The sequence below is a fragment of the Dipodomys merriami genome, unplaced genomic scaffold (assembly GCF_024711535.1).
Source record: "Dipodomys merriami isolate MVZ:Mamm:240054 unplaced genomic scaffold, mDipMer1.0.p SCAF_202, whole genome shotgun sequence".
In the NCBI taxonomy this organism is placed as follows: Eukaryota; Metazoa; Chordata; class Mammalia; order Rodentia; family Heteromyidae; genus Dipodomys; species Dipodomys merriami.
The window spans coordinates 1,628,514-1,655,819 of NW_027203405.1; the positions used below are offsets into that span (position 1 = coordinate 1,628,514).

Sequence of the window (27,306 nt, forward strand, 5' to 3'; positions counted from 1 at the left end):
CACGCGAGCTCAGGCCCCGTCCTCGCCGCTCTCCGCCGCGGTCGCAGCGCGCGGAGCCGGGGGGCGGGGCCTGCTCCTCGATGCGGCCAATCCGGAGCCGGGGCTTCTCGCGCTCGCCCAATGGCGGCGCGCGGGTGGGCGTTGCTAGGCGATAGGGCGAGGGGCCGGCGCCGGCGGCGCAAGCGCGGTCGTTGACCCCGGCCGAGGGCGCCCCGCGTGGGGTTACTGCCGGTCAAGCCCCGGGTTCCGCTGGCCGAGAGCCCCCCGGCGCCCCCAGCCCCTGCCGACCCCCGCGGCCGCCGGGACACCGGGACGCGGGCGGCGCCGGGGCCGATGGCGGGCGCGGCTCGCGGCCCGAGACCCCCGCCCGCGCGATGGAAACAAAGGAGCCGCGGCGGGCTTCCGGCCTTCCCCGCCATTCCGCCGGGAGGCGGGCCAGCCAGGCCCTCAGACGACCGGGAGGCCCGGCCTGGGCCCGGCCTCCGCCTGGGCCCCGAGACCCCGGCCTGGGCCCCGAGACCCCGGCCTGGGCCCCGAGACCCGGCCTCGGCCCCGACACCCCGGCCTGTGCCCCGAGACCCCAACCTCAGCCCCGAGACCCCAACCTCAGCCCCGAGACCCCGGCCTCAGCCCCGAGACCCCAACCTCAGCCCCGAGACCCCAACCTCAGCCCCGAGACCCCAACCTCAGCCCCGAGACCCCAACCTCAGCCCCGAGACCCCGGCCTCAGCCCCGAGACCCCAACCTCAGCCCCGAGACCCCGGCCTCAGCCCCGACACCCCAACCTCAGCCCCGAGACCCCGGCCTCAGCCCCGACACCCCAACCTCAGCCCCGAGACCCCGGCCTCAGCCCCGAGACCCCGGCCTCAGCCCCGAGACCCCGGCCTCAGCCCCGAGACCCCAACCTCAGCCCCGAGACCCCGGCCTCAGCCCCGAGACCCCAACCTCAGCCCCGACACCCCGGCCTCAGCCCCGAGACCCCAACCTCAGCCCCGACACCCCGGCCTCAGCCCCGAGACCCCAACCTCAGCCCCGAGACCCCGGCCTCAGCCCCGAGACCCCAACCTCAGCCCCGAGACCCCAACCTCAGCCCCGACACCCCGGCCTCAGCCCCGAGACCCCAACCTCAGCCCCGACACCCCGGCCTCAGCCCCGAGACCCCAACCTCAGCCCGGAGACCCCGACCTCAGCCCCGACACCCCGGCCTCAGCCCCGACACCCCGGCCTCAGCCCCGAGACCCCAACCTCAGCCCCGAGACCCCAACCTCAGCCCCGAGACCCCGGCCTCAGCCCCGAGACCCCAACCTCAGCCCCGAGACCCCAGCCTCAGCCCCGAGACCCCGGCCTCAGCCCCGAGACCCCGGCCTCAGCCCCGAGACCCCGGCCTCGGCCTGGCCTCCGCCTGGGCCCCGAGACCCTGGCCTCCGCCTGGGCCCTGCCGCTCCGGCCGGTCCCCACCCGACCCAAGTGCACACTGAGGCCGGGAAGGTTCCACAGGAAGCTGGGCTGTGAACAGCTCTCCCTCTCTAGGCCCCGAGACGCTGTGTCTGGCACAGCTCTCCCCTATAATCCTGCCTATTCAGGAGGCTGAGACCTGAGGATTGAGGTTGTAAATCCAGCCCTGGCAGAGAAGCCTACCGATTAGACTCTTTACCTCCAAAAAGGTTGAAATAGAGCTCGGCTCAAAACGGTACAGCGCCAGCTTTCAGCAAAGAGCTCAGGGATGGGGCTGGGAAGGTGGCTCAGTGGTAGAGCCTTTGCCTTGCATGGATGAATCCCTGGGTTCGATTCCTCAGCACCACATAAGCAAAAAGAAAAAAGCCAGAAGTGGTGCTGTGGCTCAAGTGGTAGAGCCCTCTCCTTGAGCTGAAGAGCTGAGGGACAGCGCCCAGGCCCAGAGTTCAGGCCCCACGACCGAACCCCCCCCCCAAAAAAAGAAATTAGGCCAGGCGCCGGTGGCTCATGCCTGTAATCCTAGCTACTCAGGAGGCTGAGATCTGAAGATTGTGGTTCAAAGCCAGCCCGGGTAGGAAAGTCCGTGAGACTCTTATCTCCAATAAACTACTAGAAATCCAGAAGTGGCGCTGTGGCTCAGTTAGTAGAGCGCTCACCTTGAGCTGAAGAGCACAGGGACAGCGCCCAGGCCGAGTTCAGGCCCCATGACTGGACCCCCCCACCCCCCACCTCACACCCCCCCTCCCCCCGCCAAAAAAAAGAGCTCAGGGATGGCGACCAAGTCAAGCCCCACAACCAGAAAAAAAACAAATACAAAATCCCTCAGGGTTGTCTGCCGGGCTGGCTCAGACTCCCGTGAAGCTAGAACTGCAGGCGGTGAGCCACTGGCTGGGCCCGGCATGCTCTCGTGGTGCTCAGGTGCCCACCGTGGGTGCCTGGGGGCAGAAGGTTCTGCTGTTGTGATTGGGGGGTGCACAGTAGGCCCCGTGTGGACAAGGGTGAGGTGGTTAAGCTCCAGGAGCCAAGGGTCAGGCACCCCAAGGGACAGTTCCCGCCCCTGGGGGGCCCCTCAGGGAGCACTCCGCGGGAAGGCCGCTGCCCGGCATGGCCCGGGCACAGGTGGCTGTGTGCAGTTGACACGGGCAGGTGTGCACCTGGCAGGGAAGCCTGGCTCCCCGGTACCCCGTTTCCCAATCAGGACAAGACCGACAACTCTGCTGGCCAACGGCTGCGGGGAGGCGCTGGGCTTTACTAGCTTTCCGGGCGGTCAGGGAGGGGGCCCTTCATGCCAGCTTGCAGGCCGCATGCCGACCCGTACCCCTCGAATGTAGTGCCTGAGCGCCGCCAGGGAGGTCAGGCCTTCGGGCTGTAGTTGCGGACGGCCAGGGGCTGCTGGCAGTGTCTGCACTTCACTGGTCCAGGCCTGGCAGGCCTGGCAGGTGTGGCCCGGGGCTGAGTCGCCACCTTCGTCCCCTGGACGGCGAAGGCTGTCTGCGGCTTGCTGGCGCTCCTGCTGGCCTTCTGTGGACGGCAGTCTGGTGGCAGCGGTGGCGGGGGCTCTGTGGCAGGGGAACAGAGAAGGCGCAGGGTGAGGAGGCAGGAGGGGCAGGGACCCATGCCCGCTGAGCTCCCCGCCCAGGGGGCCTGGCCCGGCTATCCGGAGGCAACCTGGGGTCACCCGGTGGCAAGGGCCACACCAGGTTCACGCCAGGTTCTGTGTGGATGCGACCTCCACCCCCGCTCTGTAGGCACGGCCTGCGCCGCCGCTGGCCCTCAGGCTGCCGCCGCCCCCGCCCCGCTGCGGGCCGCCGAGGAGCCGCCCCTGCCCTGGTGAGCGGGCCGGGCGCAGACCTGGGACGCGGGAGCTCTGCTGCACACAGGCACAGGCCAACCCGGGGCGCGTCCGGCACGGGCCCTGGTGGCCGTGGAGGGGGTAAGCGCCCCACCACGGAGCCCTTCTGCCTGACCGTGCCTTTCTGAGTTTTTAAGATTTTTATAAGATGTATTTCTTTGGTAAGACAATAGTGTTAAAAATACAGACAAGCTGTCCCTCTCTGGAAGGCTGGGCCAGCACACCTGGGGGGACGTGACCCATGGGGTCGGGAAGGATCTGGAAGGCCCCGGGCAGGGGTTGATCACTGTGGCAGCTCTGCAGCCGGCCAGCCTGCGGCCACAGAGATGAGGGCAGGCTGTCGCCGCCCGGCCTAGGCCCCGCTTCCCACGGCCGGCCTCCCTTGCTCTGCAGGCTCACTGGGGATCTGTGCCGAGGACCTTCCCTCCTCTTCATAGAGGCCCCGCCCCCTGCGCCCCGTCCAGCCCTTGTCAACGCCGTGCCTGGGTGATCTCTTGGAGCCCTGTTGGTCGTCGGTCGTGTCTGTCTGTGCCTCTTCCTGCAGAGCCTCCCGTGGGAGGGAGGCCCGAGGCTGGCCAGGCTCTCAGGCCCCGCCTCCCTGTTCCCTGGCCAGGAGACATCAAGCTGAGCCCATCCCACCTGCGTGCTGGGCCGCCGGCTTAGGTCTGACGCGCAGCTGGGCTATCAGTGCTCTCTGGCTGCTCCTTACCCGACCTGTTCTATCCAGCAGGCTGCGATTTCTTCACCAAGCTCTGAAGAGGCCTTGGGGAAATCTGGATGCATACCTTGCCAAGTGCAGGCTCCCTACACCTGCCTTCTGCTCCCTCTGTTCTGCCTCTGGCCTACCATGTGATTCTGGAAAGTTCTGTGAAATATTTAAGGCCTTTCAACTCTTAACAGAGAGTGGTCCCTCCCAGGTTTTCCTTCCCCCAGGGTCTCAAGGCAGGACTCTGGTGTGTGCGCGCGCACTTGTGCGTGTGCCTGTGCTAATCCTGGGGCTTGAACTCTGGGCCTCGGTGGCCTCGGGCCACTTGAGCCATTACTCTATTTCTGGCTTCCGGGTGGAGATAAGAGTCTCATAGATGTTCCTGCCCAGGCTGGCTTCCAACCTCCATCCTCAGATCTCAGCCTCCCGAGTAGCTGGGATGACAGGAGTGAGACACCGGTGCCTCGGGTGGAACACATTTTTGCTGTGGGAGCCTAGAAGAATCCATTGGAGAAGGCTGGTGCCTGGGGGGGGGGCGCCAAGCACCGGGAGCTGCTCCAGCGCCCACCCCCCTGGCCCTGAGCTGTTCTCTGCCCCCAGGCTGGTCTTAGGCAGTGCCCAAGCGGGAGCCCAGCCCCGGGACCACGCTGAGCCTGAGCAGATGCACCGGGATGCCTTCCGGAAGGCTGGACGCCGAGTGCTGCAGAGCCTGCCTTCAGGGCTGGGGACGCCCCAGACCAACACTGTCCAGGGCCTTTCTGGTTAGGGCTTCCTGGGCCCAGCTGGTCCAGCCAGTCCTGTCTCCAGGGGACGAGCTGCCCCTCCGCACCAGCCTCCTTCCCGGAGGCCCCTGGGGTGGTTCTCCCGTGGGGCAGCCTCCTGGGGGCTCACCCTGAACTCCTTTGCCGTGGTACTGGGGCCCCAACTTGGCCTCCTGCTTGCTGGGCAAACAAGACAGCTCTGTTTTGTTCATTTTTCAGATAGGACATTGAGCTAACTTTTCTCTTTCTGTTCTGTCTGGTCAGTTGTGGGGCTTGAACTCAGGGCCTGGGCGCTGTCCCTGAGCCTCTTTGTGCTCTGTCACTTGTGCTTCTTACCCCAGCTGACTAAGACCTACAATCCTCCTACCTCTGCTCATGAGTAGCTGGGACTGTAGATGGGTGCTACCCTACCTGGCTGTGAACCCCTCTTTTTCTGGAAGGATCAGGGTCTGGCCAGCCACCTCCAGCTCTGCTCCCTCCATCCCCTGCTCTTCCTCCGTGGCTGGCTGGACGGTGGGCGTGGCCTGGGTCTCCCTGTGCATTCGTACTCACAGGCAGTGATGGCCTGGGTCCCCACCCCACGTTTCTTCCCCCCCCTTTTTTTTTTTGCCAGGCCTGGGCTTGAACTCAGGGCCTGGGCGCTGTCCCTGAGTTTCTTTTGCACAAGGCTCGCACACCACCACATAAGCCATGGTGCCACTTCTGTCTTTTTCTGAGGAATGGAGCCCAGGGCTTCATGCATGCTAGGCGAGCACTCTACCACTGGGCCCTAGCCCCAGTCCCCCATTTTTGTCCCCCAGCCCTGCACCACAGGGAGCCCGGCCGCACTGGCCTCTGTGTGGGAGAGCTCACACCTCTGGGCTTGCCACAGTGGGAAAGCGGGGCTGGCCTGCGCTGCCTGACCCCGGCCCGGGGAAGAGGCTGGGGGTTGGCTCCCGCGGCCCCAGCCGCGTTGCCTGCCGGCTGTGGGCACCGTTCTTGCCCTGCCTGCTCTGGCCACAGCAGGGCTCACGGAGGGTATAGTGCGTGGAAGCGCGCGCCCGAGCCCTGCAGGGGGCTTGCATGAGCCCTGCCCTTGGCACTAGGCGCCAGGCAGCCCTTGGTCTGGTCTCACTTGGCCTGGTGTGGGGACAGCAGGACTGGGGCGGGGTAAGGGCCGTGACGCCCCGCAGTGGCCTGATGACTGGACAGCCTCTGGTGCCCTTGGGAGGGCAAAGGTGCCAGGGCAGGAAGAAGGGCCGGGCCTGCATGAGCAGGAGTCACAGCCGGGCCAGGGGCCGTCTCAGGTCAAGTGGGGAACATGTGAGCTGGCGCCGGGATCCCAGAGAGCAGTGTGGCCTGACGTAGCACCTCACAGAACACCCCACACTGGACACCCCCCAGGGGCACCGCGCACGGACACTGCACACGGCACCGCGCATGGACACTGCACATGGCAGCCCACATGGACACTGCACACGGACACTGCACACGGCACCGTGCACGGACACTGCACAGGGCAGCCCACATGGACACTGCACATGGCAGCCCGCATGGCACCACGCACAAACACTGCACACAGCACCGCGCACGGACACTGCACACGGACACTGCACACAGACACTGCACAGGCAGCCCACATGGACACTGCACACGGCACCGCACACGGACACTGCACACGGCAGCCCACATGGACACTGCACACAGCACCCCGCACGGACACTGCACACAGACACTGCACACGGACACTGTACACGGCACCGCACACGGACACTGCACACGAACACTGCACACGGCAGCCTGCACGGACACTGCACACGGCAGCCCACACGGACACTGCACACGGCAGCCCGCACGGACACTGCACACGGCACTGCGCACGGACACTGCACACGGCACTGCGCACGGACACTGCACACGGCACCCCACACGGACACTGCACACGGCAGCCCGCACGGACACTGCACACGGCACCGCGCACGGACACTGCACACGGCACCGCGCACGGACACTGCACACGGCACCCCGCACGGACACTGCACACGGCAGCCCGCACGGACACTGCACACGGCACCGCGCACGGACACTGCTCACGGCACCTCGCACGGACACTGCACAGGGCACCACGCACGGACACTGCACACGGCACCGCGTACGGACACTGCACACGGCACCGCGTACGGACACTGCACATGGCACTGCGCAAGGACACTGCACACCGCAGCCCACACGGGCACCGCACACGGGACACCCCACACGGGACACTGCACACGGCACCGCGCACGGACACTGCACACGGCACCCCGCACGGACACTGCACACGGCACCCCGCACGGACACTGCACACGGCACCCCGCACGGACACTGCACACGGCACCCCGCACGGACACTGCACACTGCAGCCCACACGGGCACCGCACACGGGACACCCCACACGGGACACTGCACACGGCACCGTGCACGGGACGTCCCACACAGGACACTGTACCGTACACGGGTTCCACACACAGGACACTGCACACGAGTACCTCACATGGGACACTGCACACGGGACCCGGAACTGTGGGCCCAGTGGCGCTTGCTTAGATCCTGCGGGCGTCTCCCTCCATGGGGGGTGGGGGACTCCTGGCAGCCACTTCGGGGCAGGGTGGCGGTTCTTGCTCCCAAAGTGCAGGAGGGCGTCCGGGCAGCAGGCAGCGTCTGCCTGGGCCTGGTCCATCCGCAGCAGTGGCCACACCGGCCGCTCACCCGCTCACGCCTGCCCCTGCCTCGCGCACGGCGTCCCCGGGCGGGGGTCCGGGCTGCTCTCTGTTCTGGCCGGGACACTTCCCCCCACCCGCGCTGGCCCCGTGGGGCGCCTGCCGCCGGCCATGCTCGCCCAGGCTTGCTCAAGACGCAGCAGTGTGCAGCGGGCGGGCCGAAGGGCTCCGCTGAAATCGCTGCCTGGCCGTCTGGCCCATGAGCCCTGGGCCCACGTGGCCAGAGCGGGAAGGGACTCGCAGGGCGGCTGCACTGCAGAGCAGAGCGGTGGGCTAGGGTGTGCTAGCCGGCGCCCGGCACCCTCCACAGCTCCCTGGCTGCCTCTGCGCGGCCTCCCCACGGTGCACAGCATGGCTGTCCCAGGGAGACCCAGGGAGCCAGAGAGGTTGGAGGGGTGTGGTGTAGGGGCCGTGCGGTGGGCAGGTCCCATCCTGTGCTCCTCTCCTCGGGCTGAGAGAAGATTCAGGACCAGTTCCTGGGCCACCAGGGAGCAGCGGAGCCACTGGAGCCACGTCCCTCTAGGAGCCACGGAGCAGGGCTGAGCTGGAGGCCCAGGCTTCCTGAAGCTTGCTCTGGAGAGGAGCCTCTTCTAGAAACATCTGTCCTAAACACTCCACAAGCTGGGGGGAGTGCCAGCTCTGGTCCTGGAGGCTTAGGCCGGCACTCTACCCCTTGAGCCAGGCCTCTAGTTCTGATTTGGAGATGAGACCTGGTGCACTTTCCTGCCTAGGCTGACCTTGAACCTGATCTCCTTAGGGAGACAAGTGTGAGGACTGGCACTTGGCAATTCTGTGAGCACAAGAGTGAGAGGTGCCAGAGGCCTGGCCCCCGCCTGGCAGCAGCGAGGGCAGCGAGAGGCCGCGGCACCGCCCACGGCAAACCCTCCAGCGCCGCCATGCCCACGGCGCCGCCCGGAAGCCTCCAAACACCCAAGGGGTGGACGGCAGCCTCCCAAACGCACAGGGGGGGAGGGGAGGGGAGGGGGGAAATTCTGGCTCTGGGGAGGGGTGTGCGCGTGTGCGGAGTCCTGAGCACAGGAGAGTCCTGTCCCATGAGACCACTCAGGAAGGCACGCCTGCGGGTGGCATGTACAATACCAGCAGCGGGGGGAGGGGGGCGGAGGACGGAGGGCGAGAGGCCAGCCCGGCACACCCAGCAACATACTGCTTCGAAAAAGAGTTGAAAGCTGGCCAGTTCATTTTATGAAGTAGTCTTCCAAACTGGATAAGAACAGCACAAGGAAACTCAAAGCCTACCTAACTCATAAACATAACTGCTAAAACGGTGAAACACCAGCAAATCAGCTCAAATTGGTACTAAAAAGCACCAGTATCACTGGGCACCGGTGGCTCACAAATACAATCCTAGCTACTCAGGAGGCTGAGATCTGAGGATCGCAGTTAGAAGCCAACCTGGGCAGGAAAGTCTGTGAGACGCTTATCTCCAAAGAACCACCAGAATGTCATACAAGTGGAGCTGCGGCCCACTTATATTAAGTGGTAATAAGACCCAGGAAACCAGCCCTCTTGTCTAACAAAAAAAAGCTGCTTGGGCACAATGCCTATCAGTGGTGCCCCTTAGGCCCTGGGTCGGGACACAGCTCTTCCCCCAGCCAAGGGCGGGGTGCTCCTCACGGAGACCAAACACCGCACACATGCAGAAAACCCAACTGCGCTTGCTCCAGTCACTTTTTTTTGGTCGGTTGTGGGGCTTGAACTCAGGTCCTGGGCACTGTCCCTGAGCCTCGTTGTGCTCAAGCCTAGTGCTCTACTACCTGAGCCACAGCGCCACTTTTGGCTTTCTTTGAGAAGTTTATTGAAGAGTCTCACAGGGACTTTCCTGCCCGGGTTGGCTTTGAACCGCGATCCTCAGATCTCAGCCTCCTGAGTGGCTGGGATGACAGGCGTGAGCCATGGCGCCCAGCCTGTTCTCTGGTCTTTAAAGTTGAGGTCCTGTTTCTTCAAGTGAAATCCTGACTACAGGCCTCCAGGGATGCGGGAGGTGTGGCTCTGTGAGCACCGGCCTCCTGACTGCCTGCCCTGGGCTCCCCGGGGTGTCCCTAAGTACCCAGGGGAAGAGCAATTAGAAGGCTGCAACAGGGTGCTGGGGATTAGAAGCACCTGCCAGGCTCAGCGCACACATTCTGGATGAGGCCAGCAGCCTTGGTTTTTTCTGATGGCAAGAAGAGAAGGGTGAGCCTGGGCAGCCCTCAGTCCATGCTCAAGAGCCCTGGCCACAGCCGGCCCGCTCCAGTGACGCCTCCCCCCCCCCCCGCCTCCCCCCCCCCCGGCCTCCCCTCGAGCTCCAGAGACGCCTCCCCCCCCCGCCTCCCCCCCCGCCTCCCCCCCCGCCTCCCCCCCCGCCTCCCCCCCCCCGGCCTCCCCCAGAGCTCCAGTGACGCCGACCCCCTGCTCCTTAGAAACAATATCTTTGCTTTTGCCAGTCCTGAACTCAGAACCTGGGCGCTGTCCCTGAACTTCTTTTGCTCAAGGCTAGTGCTCTACTACTTGAGCCATCTTGCCACTTCTGGCTTTTTTCCATGTCTGTGGTACTGAGGATTGGAACCCAGGGCTTCATGCACTCTGGTAAGCACCCTGCCACTGCGCCACCTTCCCAGCCCCTAACTTACTTTTCAGTGGGGTTTTGGTGGCTTGTATGTGTGCTGGTCCTGGGGCTTGAATTTGGGGCCTGGGCACTGTTCCTGAGGTTTTTTGCTCATGGCTAGTACTTTACCACTTGAGCCACAGCTCCACCTTTGGCTGTATGGTGGTTAACTGGCAATAAAAATCTCATGGACTCCTTTTTTACAATATGTCACTGGGGCCTGGCTTCTTGATCCTGGTGTCTGCTGGCCTTCTAAGACCAATTGGAAGCCCAGCACTGGTGGCTCACGCCTGTCATCCTAGCTACTCAGGAGGCTGAGATCTAAGGATTGTGATTCAAAGCCAGCCTGGGCAGGAAAGCCTGTGAGACTTTTCTTTTTTTGTTTTTGTTGGTCATGGAGCTTGAACTCAGGGCTTGGGGGTGGTCCCTGGGCTCTTTAGTTCAAGGAGAGCGCTCTACCACTTGAGCCACAGTACCACTTCCGGTTTTCGAGTGGTTTATTGGAGATAAGAGTCTCACGGACTTTTCTGCCTGGGCTGGCTTTGAACTGAGATACTCAGATCTCAGCCTCCTGAGTAGCTAGGATGACAGGCGTGAGCCACCGCTACCTGGCCTGTGAGACTCTTATCTCCAATAAACCACCAGAAAACCGGAAGTGATGCTGTGGCTCAAGTGGTAGCACGCTAGACTTGAGTGAAAAAGCTCAGAGATAGCACCTAGGCCCTGGGTTCGAGCCCCAGGACAGACCAAAAAATAAATCAATGAGTTGAAAGATTTTGCCATCCTTGCTGTTTTGAAGCTGAATCTCTGTAGGCTGGTGTTCTTTCTTTCATGAAGGTTTTTATAGAGCTGGGTGCTGGGGAGGTCAGTGCAGTAGGTTGCACTTTGTCCTGTCACTCACGTAAGCCGTGATTATTTAGACATTTTGCTTTCAAAATATTTGCACATTTTCATAGTTGTGTGTTACTGATTTCCAATGAAGTTTCTTTGTGGTCAGGAAACAGATTCTGTATAATTCATCCTTTTATGAAGTACTGCAGCTTGATTTCTATGCCGCCTGCTCTTGTTTGACTCTCTCCCTCAGGCTTTTTTTGTGGGTCATGGGGCTTGAACTCTGGGCCTGGTGCTGTCCCTCAGCTCTTCAGCTCAAGGCGAGCGCTCTACCACTTGAGCCACAGCGCCACTTCGTTTTCTGGTGGTTAATTGGATATAAGAGTCTCACAGATTTTCCTGCCCAGGCTGGCTTTGAACTGAGATCCTCAGATCTCAGCCTCCTGAGTAGCTAGGATGACAGTCTTGAACTACTGGTGCCCGGCTTCCCTCAAGCTTTTTGATGGTTAACTGGAAGAAAAATATCTCTCAGACTTTATTTGCCTGGGCTGGCTTTGAACTGTGATTGTGAGATCTCAGCCTCCTGAGTAGTTAGGATTACAGGCGTGAGCCACAGGTACTTGGCTCCCTCATGCTTTTTTTTTGGTCATGGGGTTTGAACTCTGGGCCTGGGCGCTGTCCCTCAGCTTTTCAGCTCAAGGCGAGTGCTCTACCACTTGAGCTACAGCGCCGCTTCCGGTTTTCTGGTGGTTATTGGAGGTAAGAGTCCCACGGATTTTCCTGCCCAGGCTGGCTTTGAACTGAGATTCTCAGATCTCAGCCTCCTGAGTAGCTAGGATTACAGTCTTGAACTACTGGTGCCCGGCTTCCCTCAAGCTTTTTGATTGTTAACTGGAGAAAAATATCTCTTGGACTGTATTTGCCTGGGCTGGCTTTGAACCTCAATTCTCATACCTTGGCCTATGTACCTAAGGATGCAGGCATGAAACTCCAGTGGCTGTTGGCTGAGATGCACTCTATGGCCCAGCATCTGGTCCACCTTGCTGAGCAACCTACAGCCCCCGGGAAGGCATGAGTTCTGCTGTCCTGTACACTGTGACCCGGACATGATCACTGCGCCTACTACTATCAAGAGGCAAAGTTACAGTTTAAAGATCTTAATTGGCATTATTTTCAGGCTACACATCATTCCATAAAATAGAACAAGTGTTTCAATAAGCCCAGTAGATGAGGTTGGTTTTACAGGCAGAAAAGGCCCTGAAAAACAAAGACAAAAGCCAAAAAGGTTGTTTCAAAGTTGCTTTCTCTGCCAGGCTGTGGCTGGGTCAGGCCTGGTCAGGACCAGGTTACTTTAGGTTATTTTTTTTGCGATTAGGATTAGGGCAGAGGAGCTTGGTTACCAATCCAAAGTGGCCTATTTGGGGAAGCTGGCTGTTATCTCTCTAACCTGGATTTCTTCCCAGGTCAGGTAAATAGCTGAGCTTTGGGCTGGAGCCCAGACGAACTCCATTTTGATGCTCCCTGCTATGTTGAGCCCAGTGCAGGGCTCAGTGCGCCACCAGGCTCTCCTGTGGCTCCTTACAAGAAACCGCTGGGGTCACATGGGTAGATGCTGCCTGCTGCTGAATGGACCTTTTCCATCCCCAGACATACTCCTTGTTGGATGGCTCCTTCAGCTTTTTCTGTTTTTGCCAGTCGTGGGGCCTGAGCTCTGGGCCTGGGCGCTGTCCCTCAGCTCTTCAGCTCAAGGCTAGCGCTCTACCACTTGAGCCACAGCGCCACTTCCGGCTTTTTTTTTCTTTTTGCTTATGTGGTGCTGAGGAATCGAACTCAGGGCCTCAGGCATGCAAGGCAAGCGCTCTACCACTGAGCCACCTTCCCAGCCCCACTTTAATTTTTTTTGGTGCTTAATTGGCAATAAGAGTCTTCAGACTTTCCTGCTAGCTGGCTTTGAACCATGATGCTTATGTCTCGGCCTCCTTAGTAGCCGGGACTGCAGGGAAGAGCCGCGGGTGGCCGCCTTGGTTGCACTTACTTGCTTTCTTATGTGTTACACTGAGGATGACCCAGGCTTGGCGTGGCCTAAGCCAAGCTCCGCCACAGCCCCATGTCCATCCGCACACTTGTGATTTACCACTCTAGTCTGAGTAGCATTACACAACCTGAAGCACAGTGTCCTCACAGAGCAGACTTCCGGCTCCCTTTCTCATCATCGGTGGTAGTTTTTGTGATGCATTTTACTTCATGCCTATCACAAGCCTTATAACATATTGGTATTACTTGTCCTTTAAACCATCAGGGGCTAGGAATGTGGCTTAGTGGCCTCGCATGCATGAAGCCCTGGGTTCAATTCCTCAGCACCACATACACAGAAAAACCCAGAAGGGGTGCTGTGGCTCAAGTGGTAGTGGTAGCCTTGAGCAAAAGCAGCTCAGGGACAGTGGCCAGGCCCTGAGTTCAAGCCCCAGAACTAGCAAAAAAAAAAAAAAAAGAAAGAAAAACCTGGAAGAGCTGCTGTGGCTCAAAGTGGCAGAGTGCTAGCCTTGAGTGAAAAAGCTCAGTATCTCACACAAGCCAGGCCAGAGCCCTGCAATTTGAGCTACATCTTGGGCCCACTGGTTCTCTCTCCCCGCCCCCTATATATATGTATGTATGTATATATATATTTTTTGTGGGTGGGGGTCGGTTGTGGATCTTGATCTCTGCACCTAGGCGCTGTCCCTCAGCTCTTCAGCTCAAGGCTAGCACTCTACCACTGGAGCCACAGCGCCACTTCTGGCTTTTCCTGCTTATGTGGTGCTGAGGAGTCGAACCCAGGGCCTCATGCATGCAAGGCAAGCGCTCTACCACTGAGCCACCTTCCCAGCCCCTTAAATTTTTATTTATAATATTTTTTTAAAGACAGGCCCTTGTTATGTAGCCCTTGAACTTGAGGTCTTCCTGCCTTAGCTTTCCACCTTCTGGGGTGATAGGCAGGTATTATACTATATCTAGCTACATATCCAATTTTTGGTAATTACTAGCCTCTTCTCTAGTAACTTAAGTCTTCACAACTCAACTATTACAAATAATGATCTTCAAAATGAGCAAACTCTACCAAACACATCATATTCTAACTTTTAAATTAATGCACCTATTAATCTGTAATCTATGTCTCACTTCTATACTTTACTTATACAAAGAAGCTAGAAGCCTCCATGTGACCATCTCCTGTTAAGAAGCCAGAGCATACTGGCTGTTTTTGAAATTTTCTTCAGTCTAGGAGCTGCTCGGCTATTTTACCCAATATATTCTTTTTTTTTTTTTTTTTGGTCCAGTTGTGGGGCCTGAACTCTGGGCCTGGGCACTGTTCCTCAGCTCTTCAGCTCAAGGCTAGCGCTCTACCACTTGAGCCACAGCACCACTTTCGGCTTTTTTCTTTTTGCTTATGTGGTGCTGAGGAATCGAACCCAGGGCCTCAGGCATGCAAGGCAAGCGCTCTACCACTGAGCCACCTTCCCAGCCCGCCCCCCAATATATTCATTTAAAATAAAAACACTGAGCCGGGCGCTGGTGGCTCACGCCTGTAATCCTAGCTACTCAGGAGGCTGAGATCTGAGGATCGCAGTTCAAAGCCAGCCCGGGCAGGAGAGACTGTGAGACTCCTATCTCCAATAAACCACAAGAAAACCGGAAGTGGCGCTGTAGCTCAAGTGGTAGAGCGCTCGCCTTGAGCTGAAGAGCTGAGGGACAGCGCCCAGGCCCAGAGTTCAAGTCCCACTACCGACCAAAAAATAAAAAATAAATAAAAAAAATAAAAACACTGATGTGAAAAGAGGGGAAAAAAATCTCAGAATCCAGGCCCTGAGTTCAAGCCCCTTGACTGACCAAAAAAAAAAAAAAAGTCCCACAACAACTTAGCCATTATTTCTTCATTCTCCCCATCTTTTTTTTTTATTTTCTTTTTTGTTGGTCATGGGGCTTGAACTCCAGGCCTGGGTGCTGTCCCTGAGCTCTTCAGCTCAAGGCGAGTGCTCTACCACTTGAGCCATTTCTGGTTTTCTAGTGGGCAATGGAGATAAGAGTCTCATGGGCTTTCCTGTCTGGGCTGGAATCCTCAGATCTCAGCCTCCTGAGTAGCTGGGATTACAGGTGTGAGCCACGGTGCCCGGCTCTCCCCAGCCTTTCTACTAGACTGGCAGAGGCCAGCCTCTTATCAACAAACCTCTTACTTTCCTCCTGTTTTAGACAGGACTCACCATGCAGCCCAGCCTGGCCTTGGCCTTGGCAGTACTGAGATGACACGTGCAGCATCACACCAGGCTGCTGCGCAGGGCTCCCACCCCCCCCCCCCCATGCCTAGTGCTGTTCTATTTGTGCAGCTGTGGCCTTGAAACCCAGGTGGATGTGCGGATCCTTTCTGACTCTGCCCCATGTGCCAGCCCCTCCAAACTCCATGCTGCACATTATCAGCACCGGCCCCTGCAGTGGAAGGTGGGGAGCGTGGGGGGGGGAGGGCAGTGGTGCCTTTTCCCATCATCACAGGCCAGCACCAGCTTTGTAGCTGTCCATGGGGGTACTGGTGTCTGGTCCTTCATCACCATGGTCCTTCTGTGACCCTAGAGTAAGTACCACCAAAAGGTAGTGAGTTTACTATTTCTGAAGGTATTTGTTTAAAGTTTCTTCCACATGCTGCTTTCCTGGGCGGCGGGCTTGTTTCCTGTCACAATTTCAATAGAGGCCTCACCAGTCTCTCAAAAAGCCTGGAGGGCCCTTCAGAGGAGCTGAGCTGCTCCTGCTCACTCTCAGAGTGGAGGCCCCTGCTGTTGCTGCAGCCCCAGGGACGGAAGTCAGGCCCTGGGGACGGAAGTCAGGCACTGGGGACGGAAGTCAGGCACTGGGGACGGAAGTCAGGCACTGGGGACAGAAGTCAGGCCCTGGGGACGGAAGTCAGGCCCTGGGGACTGTGGTCAGGCCCTGGGGACGGAAGTCAGGCACTGGGGACGGAAGTCAGGCACTGGGGACGGAAGTCAGACACTGGGGACTGTGGTCAGGCCCTGGGGATGGAAGTCAGGCACTGGGGACGGAAGTCAGGCACTGGGGACGGAAGTCAGACACTGGGGACGGAAGTCAGACACTGGGGACGGAAGTCAGGCACTGGGGATGGAAGTCAGACACTGGGGACTGTGGTCAGGCACTGGGGACGGAAGTCAGGCACTGGGGACTGTGGTCAGACACTGGGGACGGAAGTCAGACACTGGGGACTGTGGTCAGGCCCTGGGGATGGAAGTCAGGCACTGGGGACTGTGGTCAGGCACTGGGGACTGTGGTCAGGCACTGGGGACTGTGGTCAGGCACTGGGCACTGTGGTCAGGCACTGGGCACTGTGGTCAGGCACTGGGGAATGTGGTCAGGACAGCTTTCAGGACAGGTGCTCTAAAACTTGCATCACACTTCTAGTTCCTGGTGCCATAGATTTTTTTCCCCTTGTCTTGGGGCTTGAACTCAGGACTTAGGCAGTGTCCCCGAGACTTTTTTTGCTCAAGGCTAGCACTCTTAACACTTTGAACTGTAGCACTACTACTGGTTTTCTGGTAGTTAATTGGAGATACTTTCCTTCCTGGGCTGGCTTTGAACTGCAGTCCTCAGATCTCAACCTCCTGAGAAGCTAGGATTATAGGTGTGAGCCACCAGCACCCAGCTTTAAAAAAAATTATTTTTTAAATTAGTGGCTGGGAAGGTGGCTCAGTGGTAGAGCGCTTGCCTAGCATGCATGAAGCCCTGGGTTCTATTTCTCAGTGCCACATACACAGAAAAAGCTGGAAGTGGCACTGTGGCTCAAGTGGTAGAGTGCTGGCCTTGAGCAAAAGCAGCTCAAGGACAGTGCCAGGCCCCGAGTTCAAGCCCCAGGACTGGCCACAAAATGAGCATATGCTAGTGTAGAAGGCAGTTTATTGAGACATTTCTTTTTTTTTTTGTTTTTTTGTTTTTTTGTCGGTCGTGGGGCTTGAACTCTGGGCCTGAGCGCTGTCCCTCAGCTCTTCAGCTCAAGGCGAGCGCTCTACCACTTGAGCTACAGTGCCACTTCCGGTTTCCTGGTGGTTTATTGGAGATAGGAGTCTCACGGTCTCTCCTGCCCGGGCTGGCTTTGAACCGCGATCCTCAGATCTCAGCCTCCTGAGTAGCTAGGATTACAGGCGTGAGCCACCAGCGCCCGGCTTATTGAGACATTTCTATACACGTGTACAATGTGTCCCAGTCCACGTCACCCCACCTCCCTCCTTACTCCTTCCACTTGTAAAATAACTTTCACAGCTCTTGTGGGGTGTTTCCACGTGTACGAATAAACCACCTCAGCCATGTTTACCCTCCTTTACCCTTCCTCCAACCCTGCAGCCTTCAGAGCCTCTGTGCAGGTGGACGGTGAGTCACTACCCCAAATCAGGACACTGGCCGGAGCAGCTGAGCACTGGTTCTTAGAGCCCTGCAGCTGCCGCTACAGCAAGAGGCCACAAGACACTGCCCTGGATCTCGGAGAGGTGAGCTCAGGGAGCCCCATCCACAGTCCCACCCTGGGGGCAGCACCAGGGGAGGCTCAGGGATGGGGTGGGGTAGGGAACCGGACAGGACTGTGCACGCCAGCACAGGCCCAGCCACCACTGCCCCGGGGAGGGGCGGGCTGAGCCAGTCCACAGGCACTCCCGCACCAGCTCCTGTGCCCCGCTCCTCTGGCCTTGGCCCCCGGGAGCCGCTGTTCACCTGGCACAGGTCACCTGCGTCCCCGGGGAGCTGTGTCAGGACACGAGTGTGGGGACTGGCAAAATGGAACAGCGTGTTCTGGGTCAGCCGCGTGGAGCTGCAGGCCTCCATCGAGGTCACCAGCCTGTGCGCGCTCACCTGTGCCTTCTCCGAGGCCTGCAGCCGCTTCCCATGGGGACGCGTCACCTGTCCTCACAGGAAACAAAGGCTCCATACAGAGACGGCAGTCGGTCCAGGGACTTCTGGTGTTCAAGAAACACCTGGGAAGCCATGGGCTTTGAAAAAGGGGTCACTGGGGTCTGAGGAGTAAGTAGATGCCGGTTTGGGTTTGGGATGGGGTCTCACGTAGTGGCGAGGCCGGCCGGGAAGTTCCCTTCCCTCGCCTTGGCCGGAGTGCACTCCACGGCCTGGCTCAGCAACTTCCTGTTCTGTCTCCCGCTCTCCCCCAAGGCTGAGCCTTGCCCTGCTCTGCTCCCCTCACCTCTACAAATGTGCGTGGCTCAGCCCCTCGGCCCGAGACTCTCTTCACGGAGCCATGTGTGTCCGCGCATAGAGCAGGTGTTTCAAGGCTGAATCCGAGCCTGAGTGGTGGGCAAGCTCCTGTGCGGTCGTGGGCAGCAGCTGGGGCGGGGCTGACCCCGTGGCCCGGGGGCTTTTGGGAGCCCGCCCCTCCCTGCCCCACCGTCCCCCCATGCTCCTGCCGCCAGCTTTCCGCGGTGTGCCCGCCACCAGGCCGCCCAATCGGACCCAGGCCTGGCACGGGAGAGGCCCGCGGGGGTGGCCTGGCCCTTGCATAGGAGCCGGCTGTTCAGTCCTTTCTGTCTTCCCTCTTAGATGGTAGATAAGAAAGCCTGGCAACAGGGTGTCACTGTCACCGGACCAACTGCCCGGAGACGCTCATTACATAAGCACGGCTTTACGAGCACGGTTTGGACACTGCCCGGAACACTCCCCGCGCCTCTACAGCACAGAAATCAACATTTCAGGTGAAAGTGAATGTCGTTTTCAGAAGAACAAAACTTTAAAGAACCCTCCCAGCATTAGCACGGTGTTCCCTTTTCTGCTTAAGCCCCTGTCTTCCCCCCGAGGGCCAGGCACACCCGTGGGTGCCCAGCACAGGCCCAGGAAGGGCTAGCAGCACCCACGGGGCCACCTCAGGAGTGTCCCGCCCAGAGCCCTTGGGCTTAGGCTCCAGTCGACCTTCGCCCCTCTGCCTACGCCCTTTCCTTCCCCCTTTCTGGTCTGGCCGGTCTTTTCTGGAACTCCAGGGAGCAGAATGCAGGTTAGGACAGCCCTGGGCTGAGCACAGCGTCCTGGACCTCAGTTTCCCCCTGGAGAATGGAACCACAGCACCTTCCGGCAGGAGCTGGCCTGCTCCAGCAGGTGTGAGCCGGCCCCAGGGAGCATGGGGTGGTGCCTGGCTCTGCCACCGGCCCCCACCTCGCAGCAGACGCATGGTCCCCTCCTGGGTGCTCCCCGCCTCTGACCCGCAGACAGCGCAAGCTGGTTTTCAACTCCTGGCTTCCCTTCTGCCAGGGGGAAAGGCTCAGATCCTCCAGCGCACAGAACCACACAGGAGAGCCCAGCCTGAGAGATCAGGCTACAAGGATCAAGGATCACTAAGTATCACCCTCACTCGCCAGCCTGGCGGGAAATGCCGAAGCCTCGGCCTGGGGCAGTGGGGTGTGGGGCGCGGGGCCAGCTTTTCCTGAGAGTGGTTTGGAAACAGCTCCAGACCTCGGACCGCCGGCACCTTTGGCCCAGCTACTTCTCTGTAGAAATACTTCTCAGCGCAGCTTCCAGGCACACACAGGCACAGGCTGCAGCTCCCTCTCGAGAGCCAGAGAGCCCTGTGAGCAGCAGGCGGGCCCTGGGGCCGGCCAGGGAGGGTGGCCTGCAGGCCTGCTTCCCACGGGGGCTGTAGGGGGCCCAAGACGTGTCAGGGCAGGCCTGGGGTGGGGGGTACCGCACACATTTGACATTCGCCCCTTTCACCCCAAAAGTCTCTGGGGCCCATGACTTACAAAACTCCTAGAAAAGAGGCCTAGGGTGCCAATAAGCTGTACCCCGAGAAGATGGTCGCTAGTGGGGAGGTCCAGGCCAGCATGGGAGCCAGCCTGGGCCAGCAGCCTCTGGGGTGTGTGGTGCTCTCCCAGGACTTGGGTGCTGGGCGCCAGGCCTCTCTGGTGAGCCACACACACAGCCCTGGTTATTTTCGAAGGGGAAATAAAGTGATCTTAGAACCCCTCAGGCAGTGCTGAGACAGGAGAATGAGGGAAAATGAGGTGGTAAACTCAAAACACTTAGCTTAAAGCAATTACAGGAGATAGAGTCATTCATCTAATACCTTCTGATTAAGGGAGCAAAGTTATTTTAAGGGAAAATGAGGCAGGATAAATCAGGGAAAATGAGGCCTGGTGAAGGCAACTCAGAAACAAGGTATTAAAAACATAAAAGCACACTATCTTTGCTTCCAGAGAGCCAACAAAGCCTTCCTTATCTCAAGAGTGAGGAACTGTTTTAAGGATACTTTCTCACCTGCTGGGAACTCAGAGCAAAGATAAAACTCCTGTCTTTGCCTAACTTTGAAGCCAGACCCCCTGCCTTTACCATATAAACACCCAAGGCCTAAGAGCCCCCGGTCTGTCTCTGTCTCTCTTGGAGAGAACCCACACTGTTAATGTGTCTCATCTTCTCTGCTTGCTTGCTTACTCAACCAAGTTTTCTTACTTCAAGACTTGTCTAGAAATTCCTAATTTGCGACTGAAGTCAAGGTCCCTAAGTGAAACGTCCCTACTTTTGGAGGCGAATGTCACAAAGCCTCACCTGCTGCTCACACTGGGTCTGAACTCACGGGCTAACACTCTTCTCCTGCCTCAGTCTTCCCAGTAGCCAGGAAGACAGCTGCCCGCCACATACTTGCTCTTAGGCTGTTCTTGCCCCTACCCCACTCTTGTTGGTCATGAGGCCTGAACTCTGGGCCTAGGCACTGTCCTTCAGCTCTTCAGCTCAAGGGTAGAGCTCTACCACTAGAGCCACAGCGCCACTTCTGGCTTTCTGAATGAATATAAACGTCTTATGGGTTTTCCTGCGAGGGCTGGCTTTGAACCAGGATCCTCAGATCTCAGCCTCCTGAGTAGCAAGGATGGCAGCGTGAGCCACCGGCGCAGAGCCTCCTGTCTGTGTTGGGATGGAACGCAGGGCCTTACTCAGCTCTTGATAACCACGGTAGTCTGGAGGGTTCTATGTGCTAATCACCTCCTTCCTGTGGGGCTTACTGCTTGTAGAACTGGAAAACCCACTTACTAGCCAGGCACCAGTGGCTCAAGCCTGTCATCCCAGCTACTCAGGAGGCTGAGATCTGAGAATCGCGGTTCAAAGCCAGCCCGGGCAGGAAAGACCGCGAGACTCCTATCTCCAATAAACCACTAGAAAAAAAACCGGAAGTGGCGCTGTGGCTCAAGTGGTAGAGCGCTTGCCTTGAGCTGAAGAGCTGAGGGACAGTGCCCAGGCCCAGAGTTCAAGCCCCATGACCGACAAAAAAAAAAAAGAAAAGAAAAAAGTTAAATTCTACCACGTAGCCGGGCGCTGGTGGCTCACGCCTGTAATCCTAGCTACTCAGGAGGCTGAGATCTGAGGATCGCGGTTCAAAGCCAGCCCGGGCAAGAAAGACCATGAGACTCCTATCTCCAATAAACCACCAGAAAACCGGAAGTGGCACTGTAGCTCAAGTGGTAGAGCGCTCGCCTTGAGCTGAAGAGCTGAGGGACAGCGCCCAGGCCCAGAGTTCAAGCCCCACGACTGACAAAAAAAAAAAAAAAAAATTCTACCACGTATCCCTCAGCATGCAGTGCAGTCTCCTCCTTCTTCCTCCCTCCCACTCCCTCCCTCCCTCGGCCCCTTCCCCTGCCTCGGCCATTCTGTGTGTGGCAAGCCACCCTTAGTTTCCTTTTCTTCAAACTTTTTGCTTCAGCAGCCCGGGCAGAGCCCAAACTCTAGATTCTCAAAGCCTAGCAGGGATTGCAGGCAGGAGCCCGGCCTCTCCCAGTAAAACAATACTTGTTAGTTTCTGCAATCAGCTGCATTTTCTGAGAATCCCCCAGGCCACAGACTCGCATTCTTCTGTTATCTCCCCCCCCCCTGGCCTGCGGGCAGAGTCTGGGATCCAGGACAAAGCCTCTCAGAGCCTCTGCCCTCAGGGACTTCCCCAGGCAGCTGGAAGGAAGTTAAGATAAGTGAGCAGCGAGGCTGGGGGCTGCTGCTGTGAGGGGCAGGGCTGTGGCGGTGGGCAGGGTGTGCCCTCAGGTGAGCTGGGGGCTGGTGCCCCTCTGTGGTGCAGGAGCTGCGTGCTCCGGAGGGCACACAGGTGGTGAGCCTCACACACTCACACTCGCGGGCGGGAAGAACTCCAGCCACGACCGACACCAAGGACACCGGATTGATCTTTCCTTAGGACCTTCACCAACATGCCTCTTTCTGACTTTATTGCTAAAGTACTGCTAAGAAACACTGCCACGTCGCTGGTCAAGCAGCAATTCAGAGCGCAGAGAAAGCCCTGCCTGCCCTCCAGGTGGCGGGCTCTCAGACACAGCCTGGACACAGCCTGGACACCGGAGATGAGGCTCTCAGCTCTCAGCTCAACACCAGCACTGGCAGGAAAGTTCTGGAGACTCTTTGGTCATGGGGCCTGAACTCTGGGCCTGGGCGCTGTCCCTCAGCTCTTCAGCTCAAGGCGAGCGCTTTGAGCTTGAGCCACAGCACCACTTCTGGCTTTTTCTGCGTATGTGGTGCTGAGGAATCGAACCCAGGGCCTCAAGCATGGGAGGCGAGCGCTCTACCACTGAGTACCTCTCCAGCCAAGTTCGGAGACTTATCTGCAATGACCCACTGAAGGCTGGAAGCAGCTCCGGGCTCTGGCTGGGCGGTTGCCTGGCTCCCTGAGCGGCAGGCATCGGGCTGTGCAGTCGCCATGAGGCCAAGACGGACTTCGAGGTCCTGCCTGGGCCAGGCTTCTCGCCACACATCTCACGGACAGGGCCTGTCACCCTCCGGCCATCACCGGCCCCCACGCCCACTCCCATGGCGCACCGCCCCTCCCTCCCTTCGCTGCCCTGGCTGTTTCACAAGCCCTCTTTCTGGAAGCCTCCTCTCTACCCTCAGCTGCTTCCTCTTCCAAGCCGGCAGCCCAGAGCCCTCCTGAGGTGAGGTGGGGTTCTGAGGGGCCTATGCCCCGGCCCCCTGTGGGCTATGCCTGGCAGGGCTCCTGGGAAAGGGTGACAGGTGACCCTGGCCCTGCCCCCCCCAGCGCTGCAGTGAGGGTGATCCTGGCCCTGCCCTGCCCCCCCAGCGCTGTGGTGAGGGTGATCCTGGCCCTGCCCTGCCCCCCCAGCGCTGCAGTGAGGGTGACCCTGGCCCTGCCCCCCCCCCAGCGCTGCGGTGAGGGTGCCGGTGACCCTGGCCCTGCCGCCACCCCCCCCCCCCCAGTGCTGTAGTGCCGTTCTCTGCCTCCTCCTGTCCCTGTCCCCCAGAGCTGGCCCTCTCCTCCTGCTCTACACCTGCACACTGCACCTCACTGGCACCTGACACCTGCACGGGTGCACCTGGCCTACAGAGCAGAGCGTTACTGCCACCTGCTGTTGTTGAACTGGCTCGCGCTCTACCACCTGAGCCAGGGCGCTTTCTGGTGGTTTGTTGGGGTAAGAGTCTCATGGGTTTTCCTGCTCAGGCTGGCTCTGAACCGCCATCCTCAGATCTCGGCCTGAGTAGCGAGGATGCAGGCTGCGGCAGCCCTGGCTGTGCTTGCTGAGTGGGGGGCGTCCTTCTCCCAGCCCGGGCCATGTCCTCTGAGCACCTGGTCCTGCACTGTCCCTGCGTTGTTCCAAGGTGTTGGCAGCGGCCCAGCCTCCTGTCTCTAAAAGGAACTGGCCCGCTCTCTCCCACAACTCCTGCAGAAGCAACTAGCTCCATGTCCCGAGCTTTAGTTAGCTTGCCCGGTGGAGACTTTTTTTTGTTGGTCATGGGGCCTGAACTCTGGGTCTGGGCGCTGTTCCTCAGCTCTTCAGCTCAAGGCGAGCGTTCTACCACTTCAGCCACAGTACCACTTCTGGTTTTTTGTTTATGTGGTGCTGAGGAATTGAACCCAGGGCTTCATGCATGCGAGGTAAGCCCTCTACCACTGAGCTACCTTCCCAGCCTAGAAACTTCTTTTTGGACACCCTGTTTCTGACTGGTCACTCTGTGGGCCAGAGGAGGACCCTGCCTCCCTCTTCCTGTTACAGGAATGGCTCCTAACTGGGCTGCGCTCTGCCCGAGGTCCCCGGCCCAGAGGGCTTTTGCTGCGTCTTCCTTCCTTCATCACTGTTTCCTGGACGCGTCGCCTTTGCCAGTCTGTGGTCATTAATGCTAAACTCAGCCCTTGACACCGTGTCTGCGGTCTGAGAGTGCTGCTCCCTCCCGGTGCCTTACCCACGTGACCCACATGTCCTTGTTTTGAGCTTTTTTTTTTTTTTTGGCGGCACTGGGGTTTGAACTCAGGACCTTGCTAGGCAGACATTCTACTGCTGAGCCATGCCTCCACTCCCGTTGTTCACTGGTAATTTTGAAATGGGGTCTTGCCTCCTGCCTAGGTTTTAGGAGTCAAGGCACATGGCCACATGGATGTCCTGAAGCTGTGAGTCTCCCAGTCCCGGCTCCCGCGTGGGTCCAAACTGTGCCCAGCATGGGGCTGGGAAAGGGGCTTTGCTCACTTCTCAGTGCACGGTCCTCCATCTTCAGCCTTCCACAGAGCTGGGATTACAGGCCTGAGCTGCCCATGTGGGTTTACGCGTGGATATGAGTGGATCTGGTTGTGCGTCTTCTTGCTGGCCTGGACTAGGGAGAGCACCCCTGCCAAGCCTTCAGGGCTCTGGAGTTCAGATGACATCATTGCCTGTGGCCATGTCCCCCAGTGCCCCCACCCCACCCCGCTGTCTTCACACCACCTGCTCCGTGGCTGGGGTCACTGTGGCTGACCAGGGCTGCAGAGCGGAGACCTTTGCCATCAGGACTCGTGGAGGGCTCCTGGGTCCTGGGCTTTGTCTGCCATTATGAGATTTGTGAAGCTGTGACAATTTCAACTTCATCTCAGCTGTCCCCCGCATAACAGCATCCCCCACACAGCCATGTTCTCCCACACATCACACATCGGTGTCCCCCACACAGCGGTGTCCCCCACACAGCCACGTTCCCCCACACAGCCACGTTCCCCACACAGCGGCGTCCCCCACACAGCGGCGCCCCCCACACAGCGGCGCCCCCCACACAGCGGCGTCCCCCACACAGCCACGTTCCCCCACACAGCGGCGTCCCCCACACAGCCACGTTCCCCCACACAGCCACGTTCCCCCACACAGCAGCGTCCCCCACACAGCGGCGACCCCCACACAGCCACGTTTCCCCACACAGCGGCGTCCCCCACACAGCCACGTTCCCCCACACAGCGGCGTCCCCCACACAGCCACGTTCCCCCACACAGCGGCGTCCCCCACACAGCCACGTTCCCCCACACAGCCACGTTCCCCCACACAGCCACGTTCCCTCACACAGCGGCGACCCCCACACAGCCACGTTTCCCCACACAGCGGCGTCCCCCACACAGCCACGTTCCCCCACACATCGGCCACCCCCACACAGCCACGTTCCCCCACACAGCGGCGTCCCCCACACAGCGGCGTCCCCCACACAGCGGCGACCCCCACACAGCGGCGACCCCCACACAGCCGCGTTCCCCACACAGCCACGTTCCCCACACAGCCACGTTCCCCCACACAGCGGCGACCCCCACACAGCGGCGACCCCCACACAGCGGCGACCCCCCACGCCACCGCATCCTGGAGCCTGCGTCGCCCGAGGCCTGCCTATGCGTCTGAGCTGCAGGCTGAGAACCTGCCACTTCTCTGCTGCACTTCCTCCAATATTTTTAGGTTTTCCTCTTTCATGCCAAGACAGGTTTCAACCCAGGGCCTGGGTACTGTCCTGGGGCTTGAACTCAGGGCCTGGGCGCTGTCCCTCAGCTCTACCACTTGAGCCACAGCGCCACTTCTGATTTTCTGGTAGTTCTTTGGAGATGTTCCTGCCCAGAACGGCAAGTAGCTAGGATTACAGGCATGAGCCACCGGAGCCAGCTTCCCCTAGTGTTAATGTCTGAGGACATGTCACTTTCCTACCACTGCTTTTCAACATTCGATGATCAACTGTTACCTGCTTTCAGTGGAATTTTCGATCTAATGAATGCATGGGTACATTGCTAGATGTGAAATACAGTACCAGAGTTTATACCTCGCTAATAAAAGAGTACATGCCTTAGGCCCCAGACTCCTGGGACAGAATCTTGGCCTTAGCAGCAGAAACAAGATGCAAAGGATACATTGTTTGGAAGGCCTGGCCTCTGCCCCTTCCCATGACCCTGGGGGGAGGGGGGGAGCTTGCAGGACAGCCGCCAGGAATGAACCACCATCAGAAATAAATAAAAGGAAATTCTGTTTAAAAATTTGTTTGAAGGGGCTGGGAAGGTGGCTCAGTGGTAGAGCGCATGCCTTGCATGCTCGAGGCCCTGGGTTCGATTCCTCAGCACCACATAAGCAAAAAGAAAAAAAAAGCCGGAAGTGGCACTGTGGCTCAAGTGGTAGAGCGCTAGCCTTGAGCTGAAGAGCTGAGGGACAGCGCCCAGGCCTAGAGTTCAGGCCCCACGACCGGACCCAAAAAAAAAAAAAAAAATTTGTTTGAAGGGCTGGGAAGGTGGCTCAGTGGTAGAGCGCTTGCCTTGCATGCACAAGGCCCTGGGTTCTATTCCTCAGCACCACATAAGCAGAAAAAGGTAGAAGTGGCGCTGTGGCTCAAGTGGTAGAGCTCTAGCCTTGAGCTGAAGAGCTGAGGGACAGCGCCCAGACCGACCCAGAGTTCAGGCCCCATGACTGATAAAAACAAACAAACAAAAATTTGTTTGAGGCGGGCGCTGGTGGCTCACGCCTGTCATCCTAGCTACTCAGGAGGCTGAGATCTGAGAATTGCAGTTCAAAGTCAGCCCGGGCAGGAAAGATCATGAGACTCCTATCTCCAATAAACCACTAGAAAACTGGAAGTGGCACTGTGGCTCAAGTGGTAGAGCGCTTGCCTTGAGCTGAAGAGCTGAGGGACAGCGCCCAGGCCCAGAGTTCAAGCCCCACAACTGACAAAAAAACAAAAAAATTCTGTTTGGAAAAGTAAAATGTATCCAAAAGGATAAGTTTTTTTGTCAGCTGGTTGTGGAGCTGAGTAGCAAGGATGATGGATGATGGGTGTGCTGCCTCAAAACAAAAGGATAAATCTTAAAAAACAAACAAACAAACAAAATCCAAGCTGTAAGGTGCCAGTGGCTCTGGCCTGTCATCCTAGCTACTTAGGAGGTTGAGATCTGAGGACTGGGGTTCAAAGCCAGCCCAAGCAGGGAAGTCTGTGAAACTCTTTAACTCTACTAAAAAAAAGCAGGAAATGGAGCTATGGCTCAAGTGTTAGAATGCCAGCTTTGAGTGAAAAAGTTCAGGGATAGTGCCCAGGCCCTGAGTTCAAGCCCCACAACTGACCAAAAAGAACAAAAAAAAAGT

General features: G+C 58.8%; 2 protein-coding genes across 5 annotated transcripts in view; one reads left to right on the forward strand and one right to left on the reverse strand.

Moving 5' to 3' along the window:
* Positions 1 to 80: 80 nt before the first annotated feature.
* LOC138833217 (uncharacterized) lies at positions 81 to 1,512 on the forward strand. The gene is made up of 2 exons (XM_070031578.1): positions 81 to 134; positions 238 to 1,512. Exons 1-2 carry the CDS (start codon positions 81 to 83, stop codon positions 1,510 to 1,512), a joined length of 1,329 nt encoding a protein of 442 aa, XP_069887679.1.
* A 1,158-nt stretch (positions 1,513 to 2,670) lies between these two features.
* Positions 2,671 to 27,306, reverse strand: part of Ccdc57 (coiled-coil domain containing 57) — a 77,675-nt gene continuing 53,039 nt past the window's right edge. For all 4 annotated transcript variants that reach the window (XM_070031700.1, XM_070031699.1, XM_070031697.1 and 1 more), the window contains exon 19: positions 2,671 to 3,014. In XM_070031700.1, coding sequence (XP_069887801.1) covers positions 2,809 to 3,014 — 206 coding nt within the window. In that variant the 3' untranslated portion in view covers positions 2,671 to 2,808. The remainder of the gene's footprint in view (positions 3,015 to 27,306) is intronic.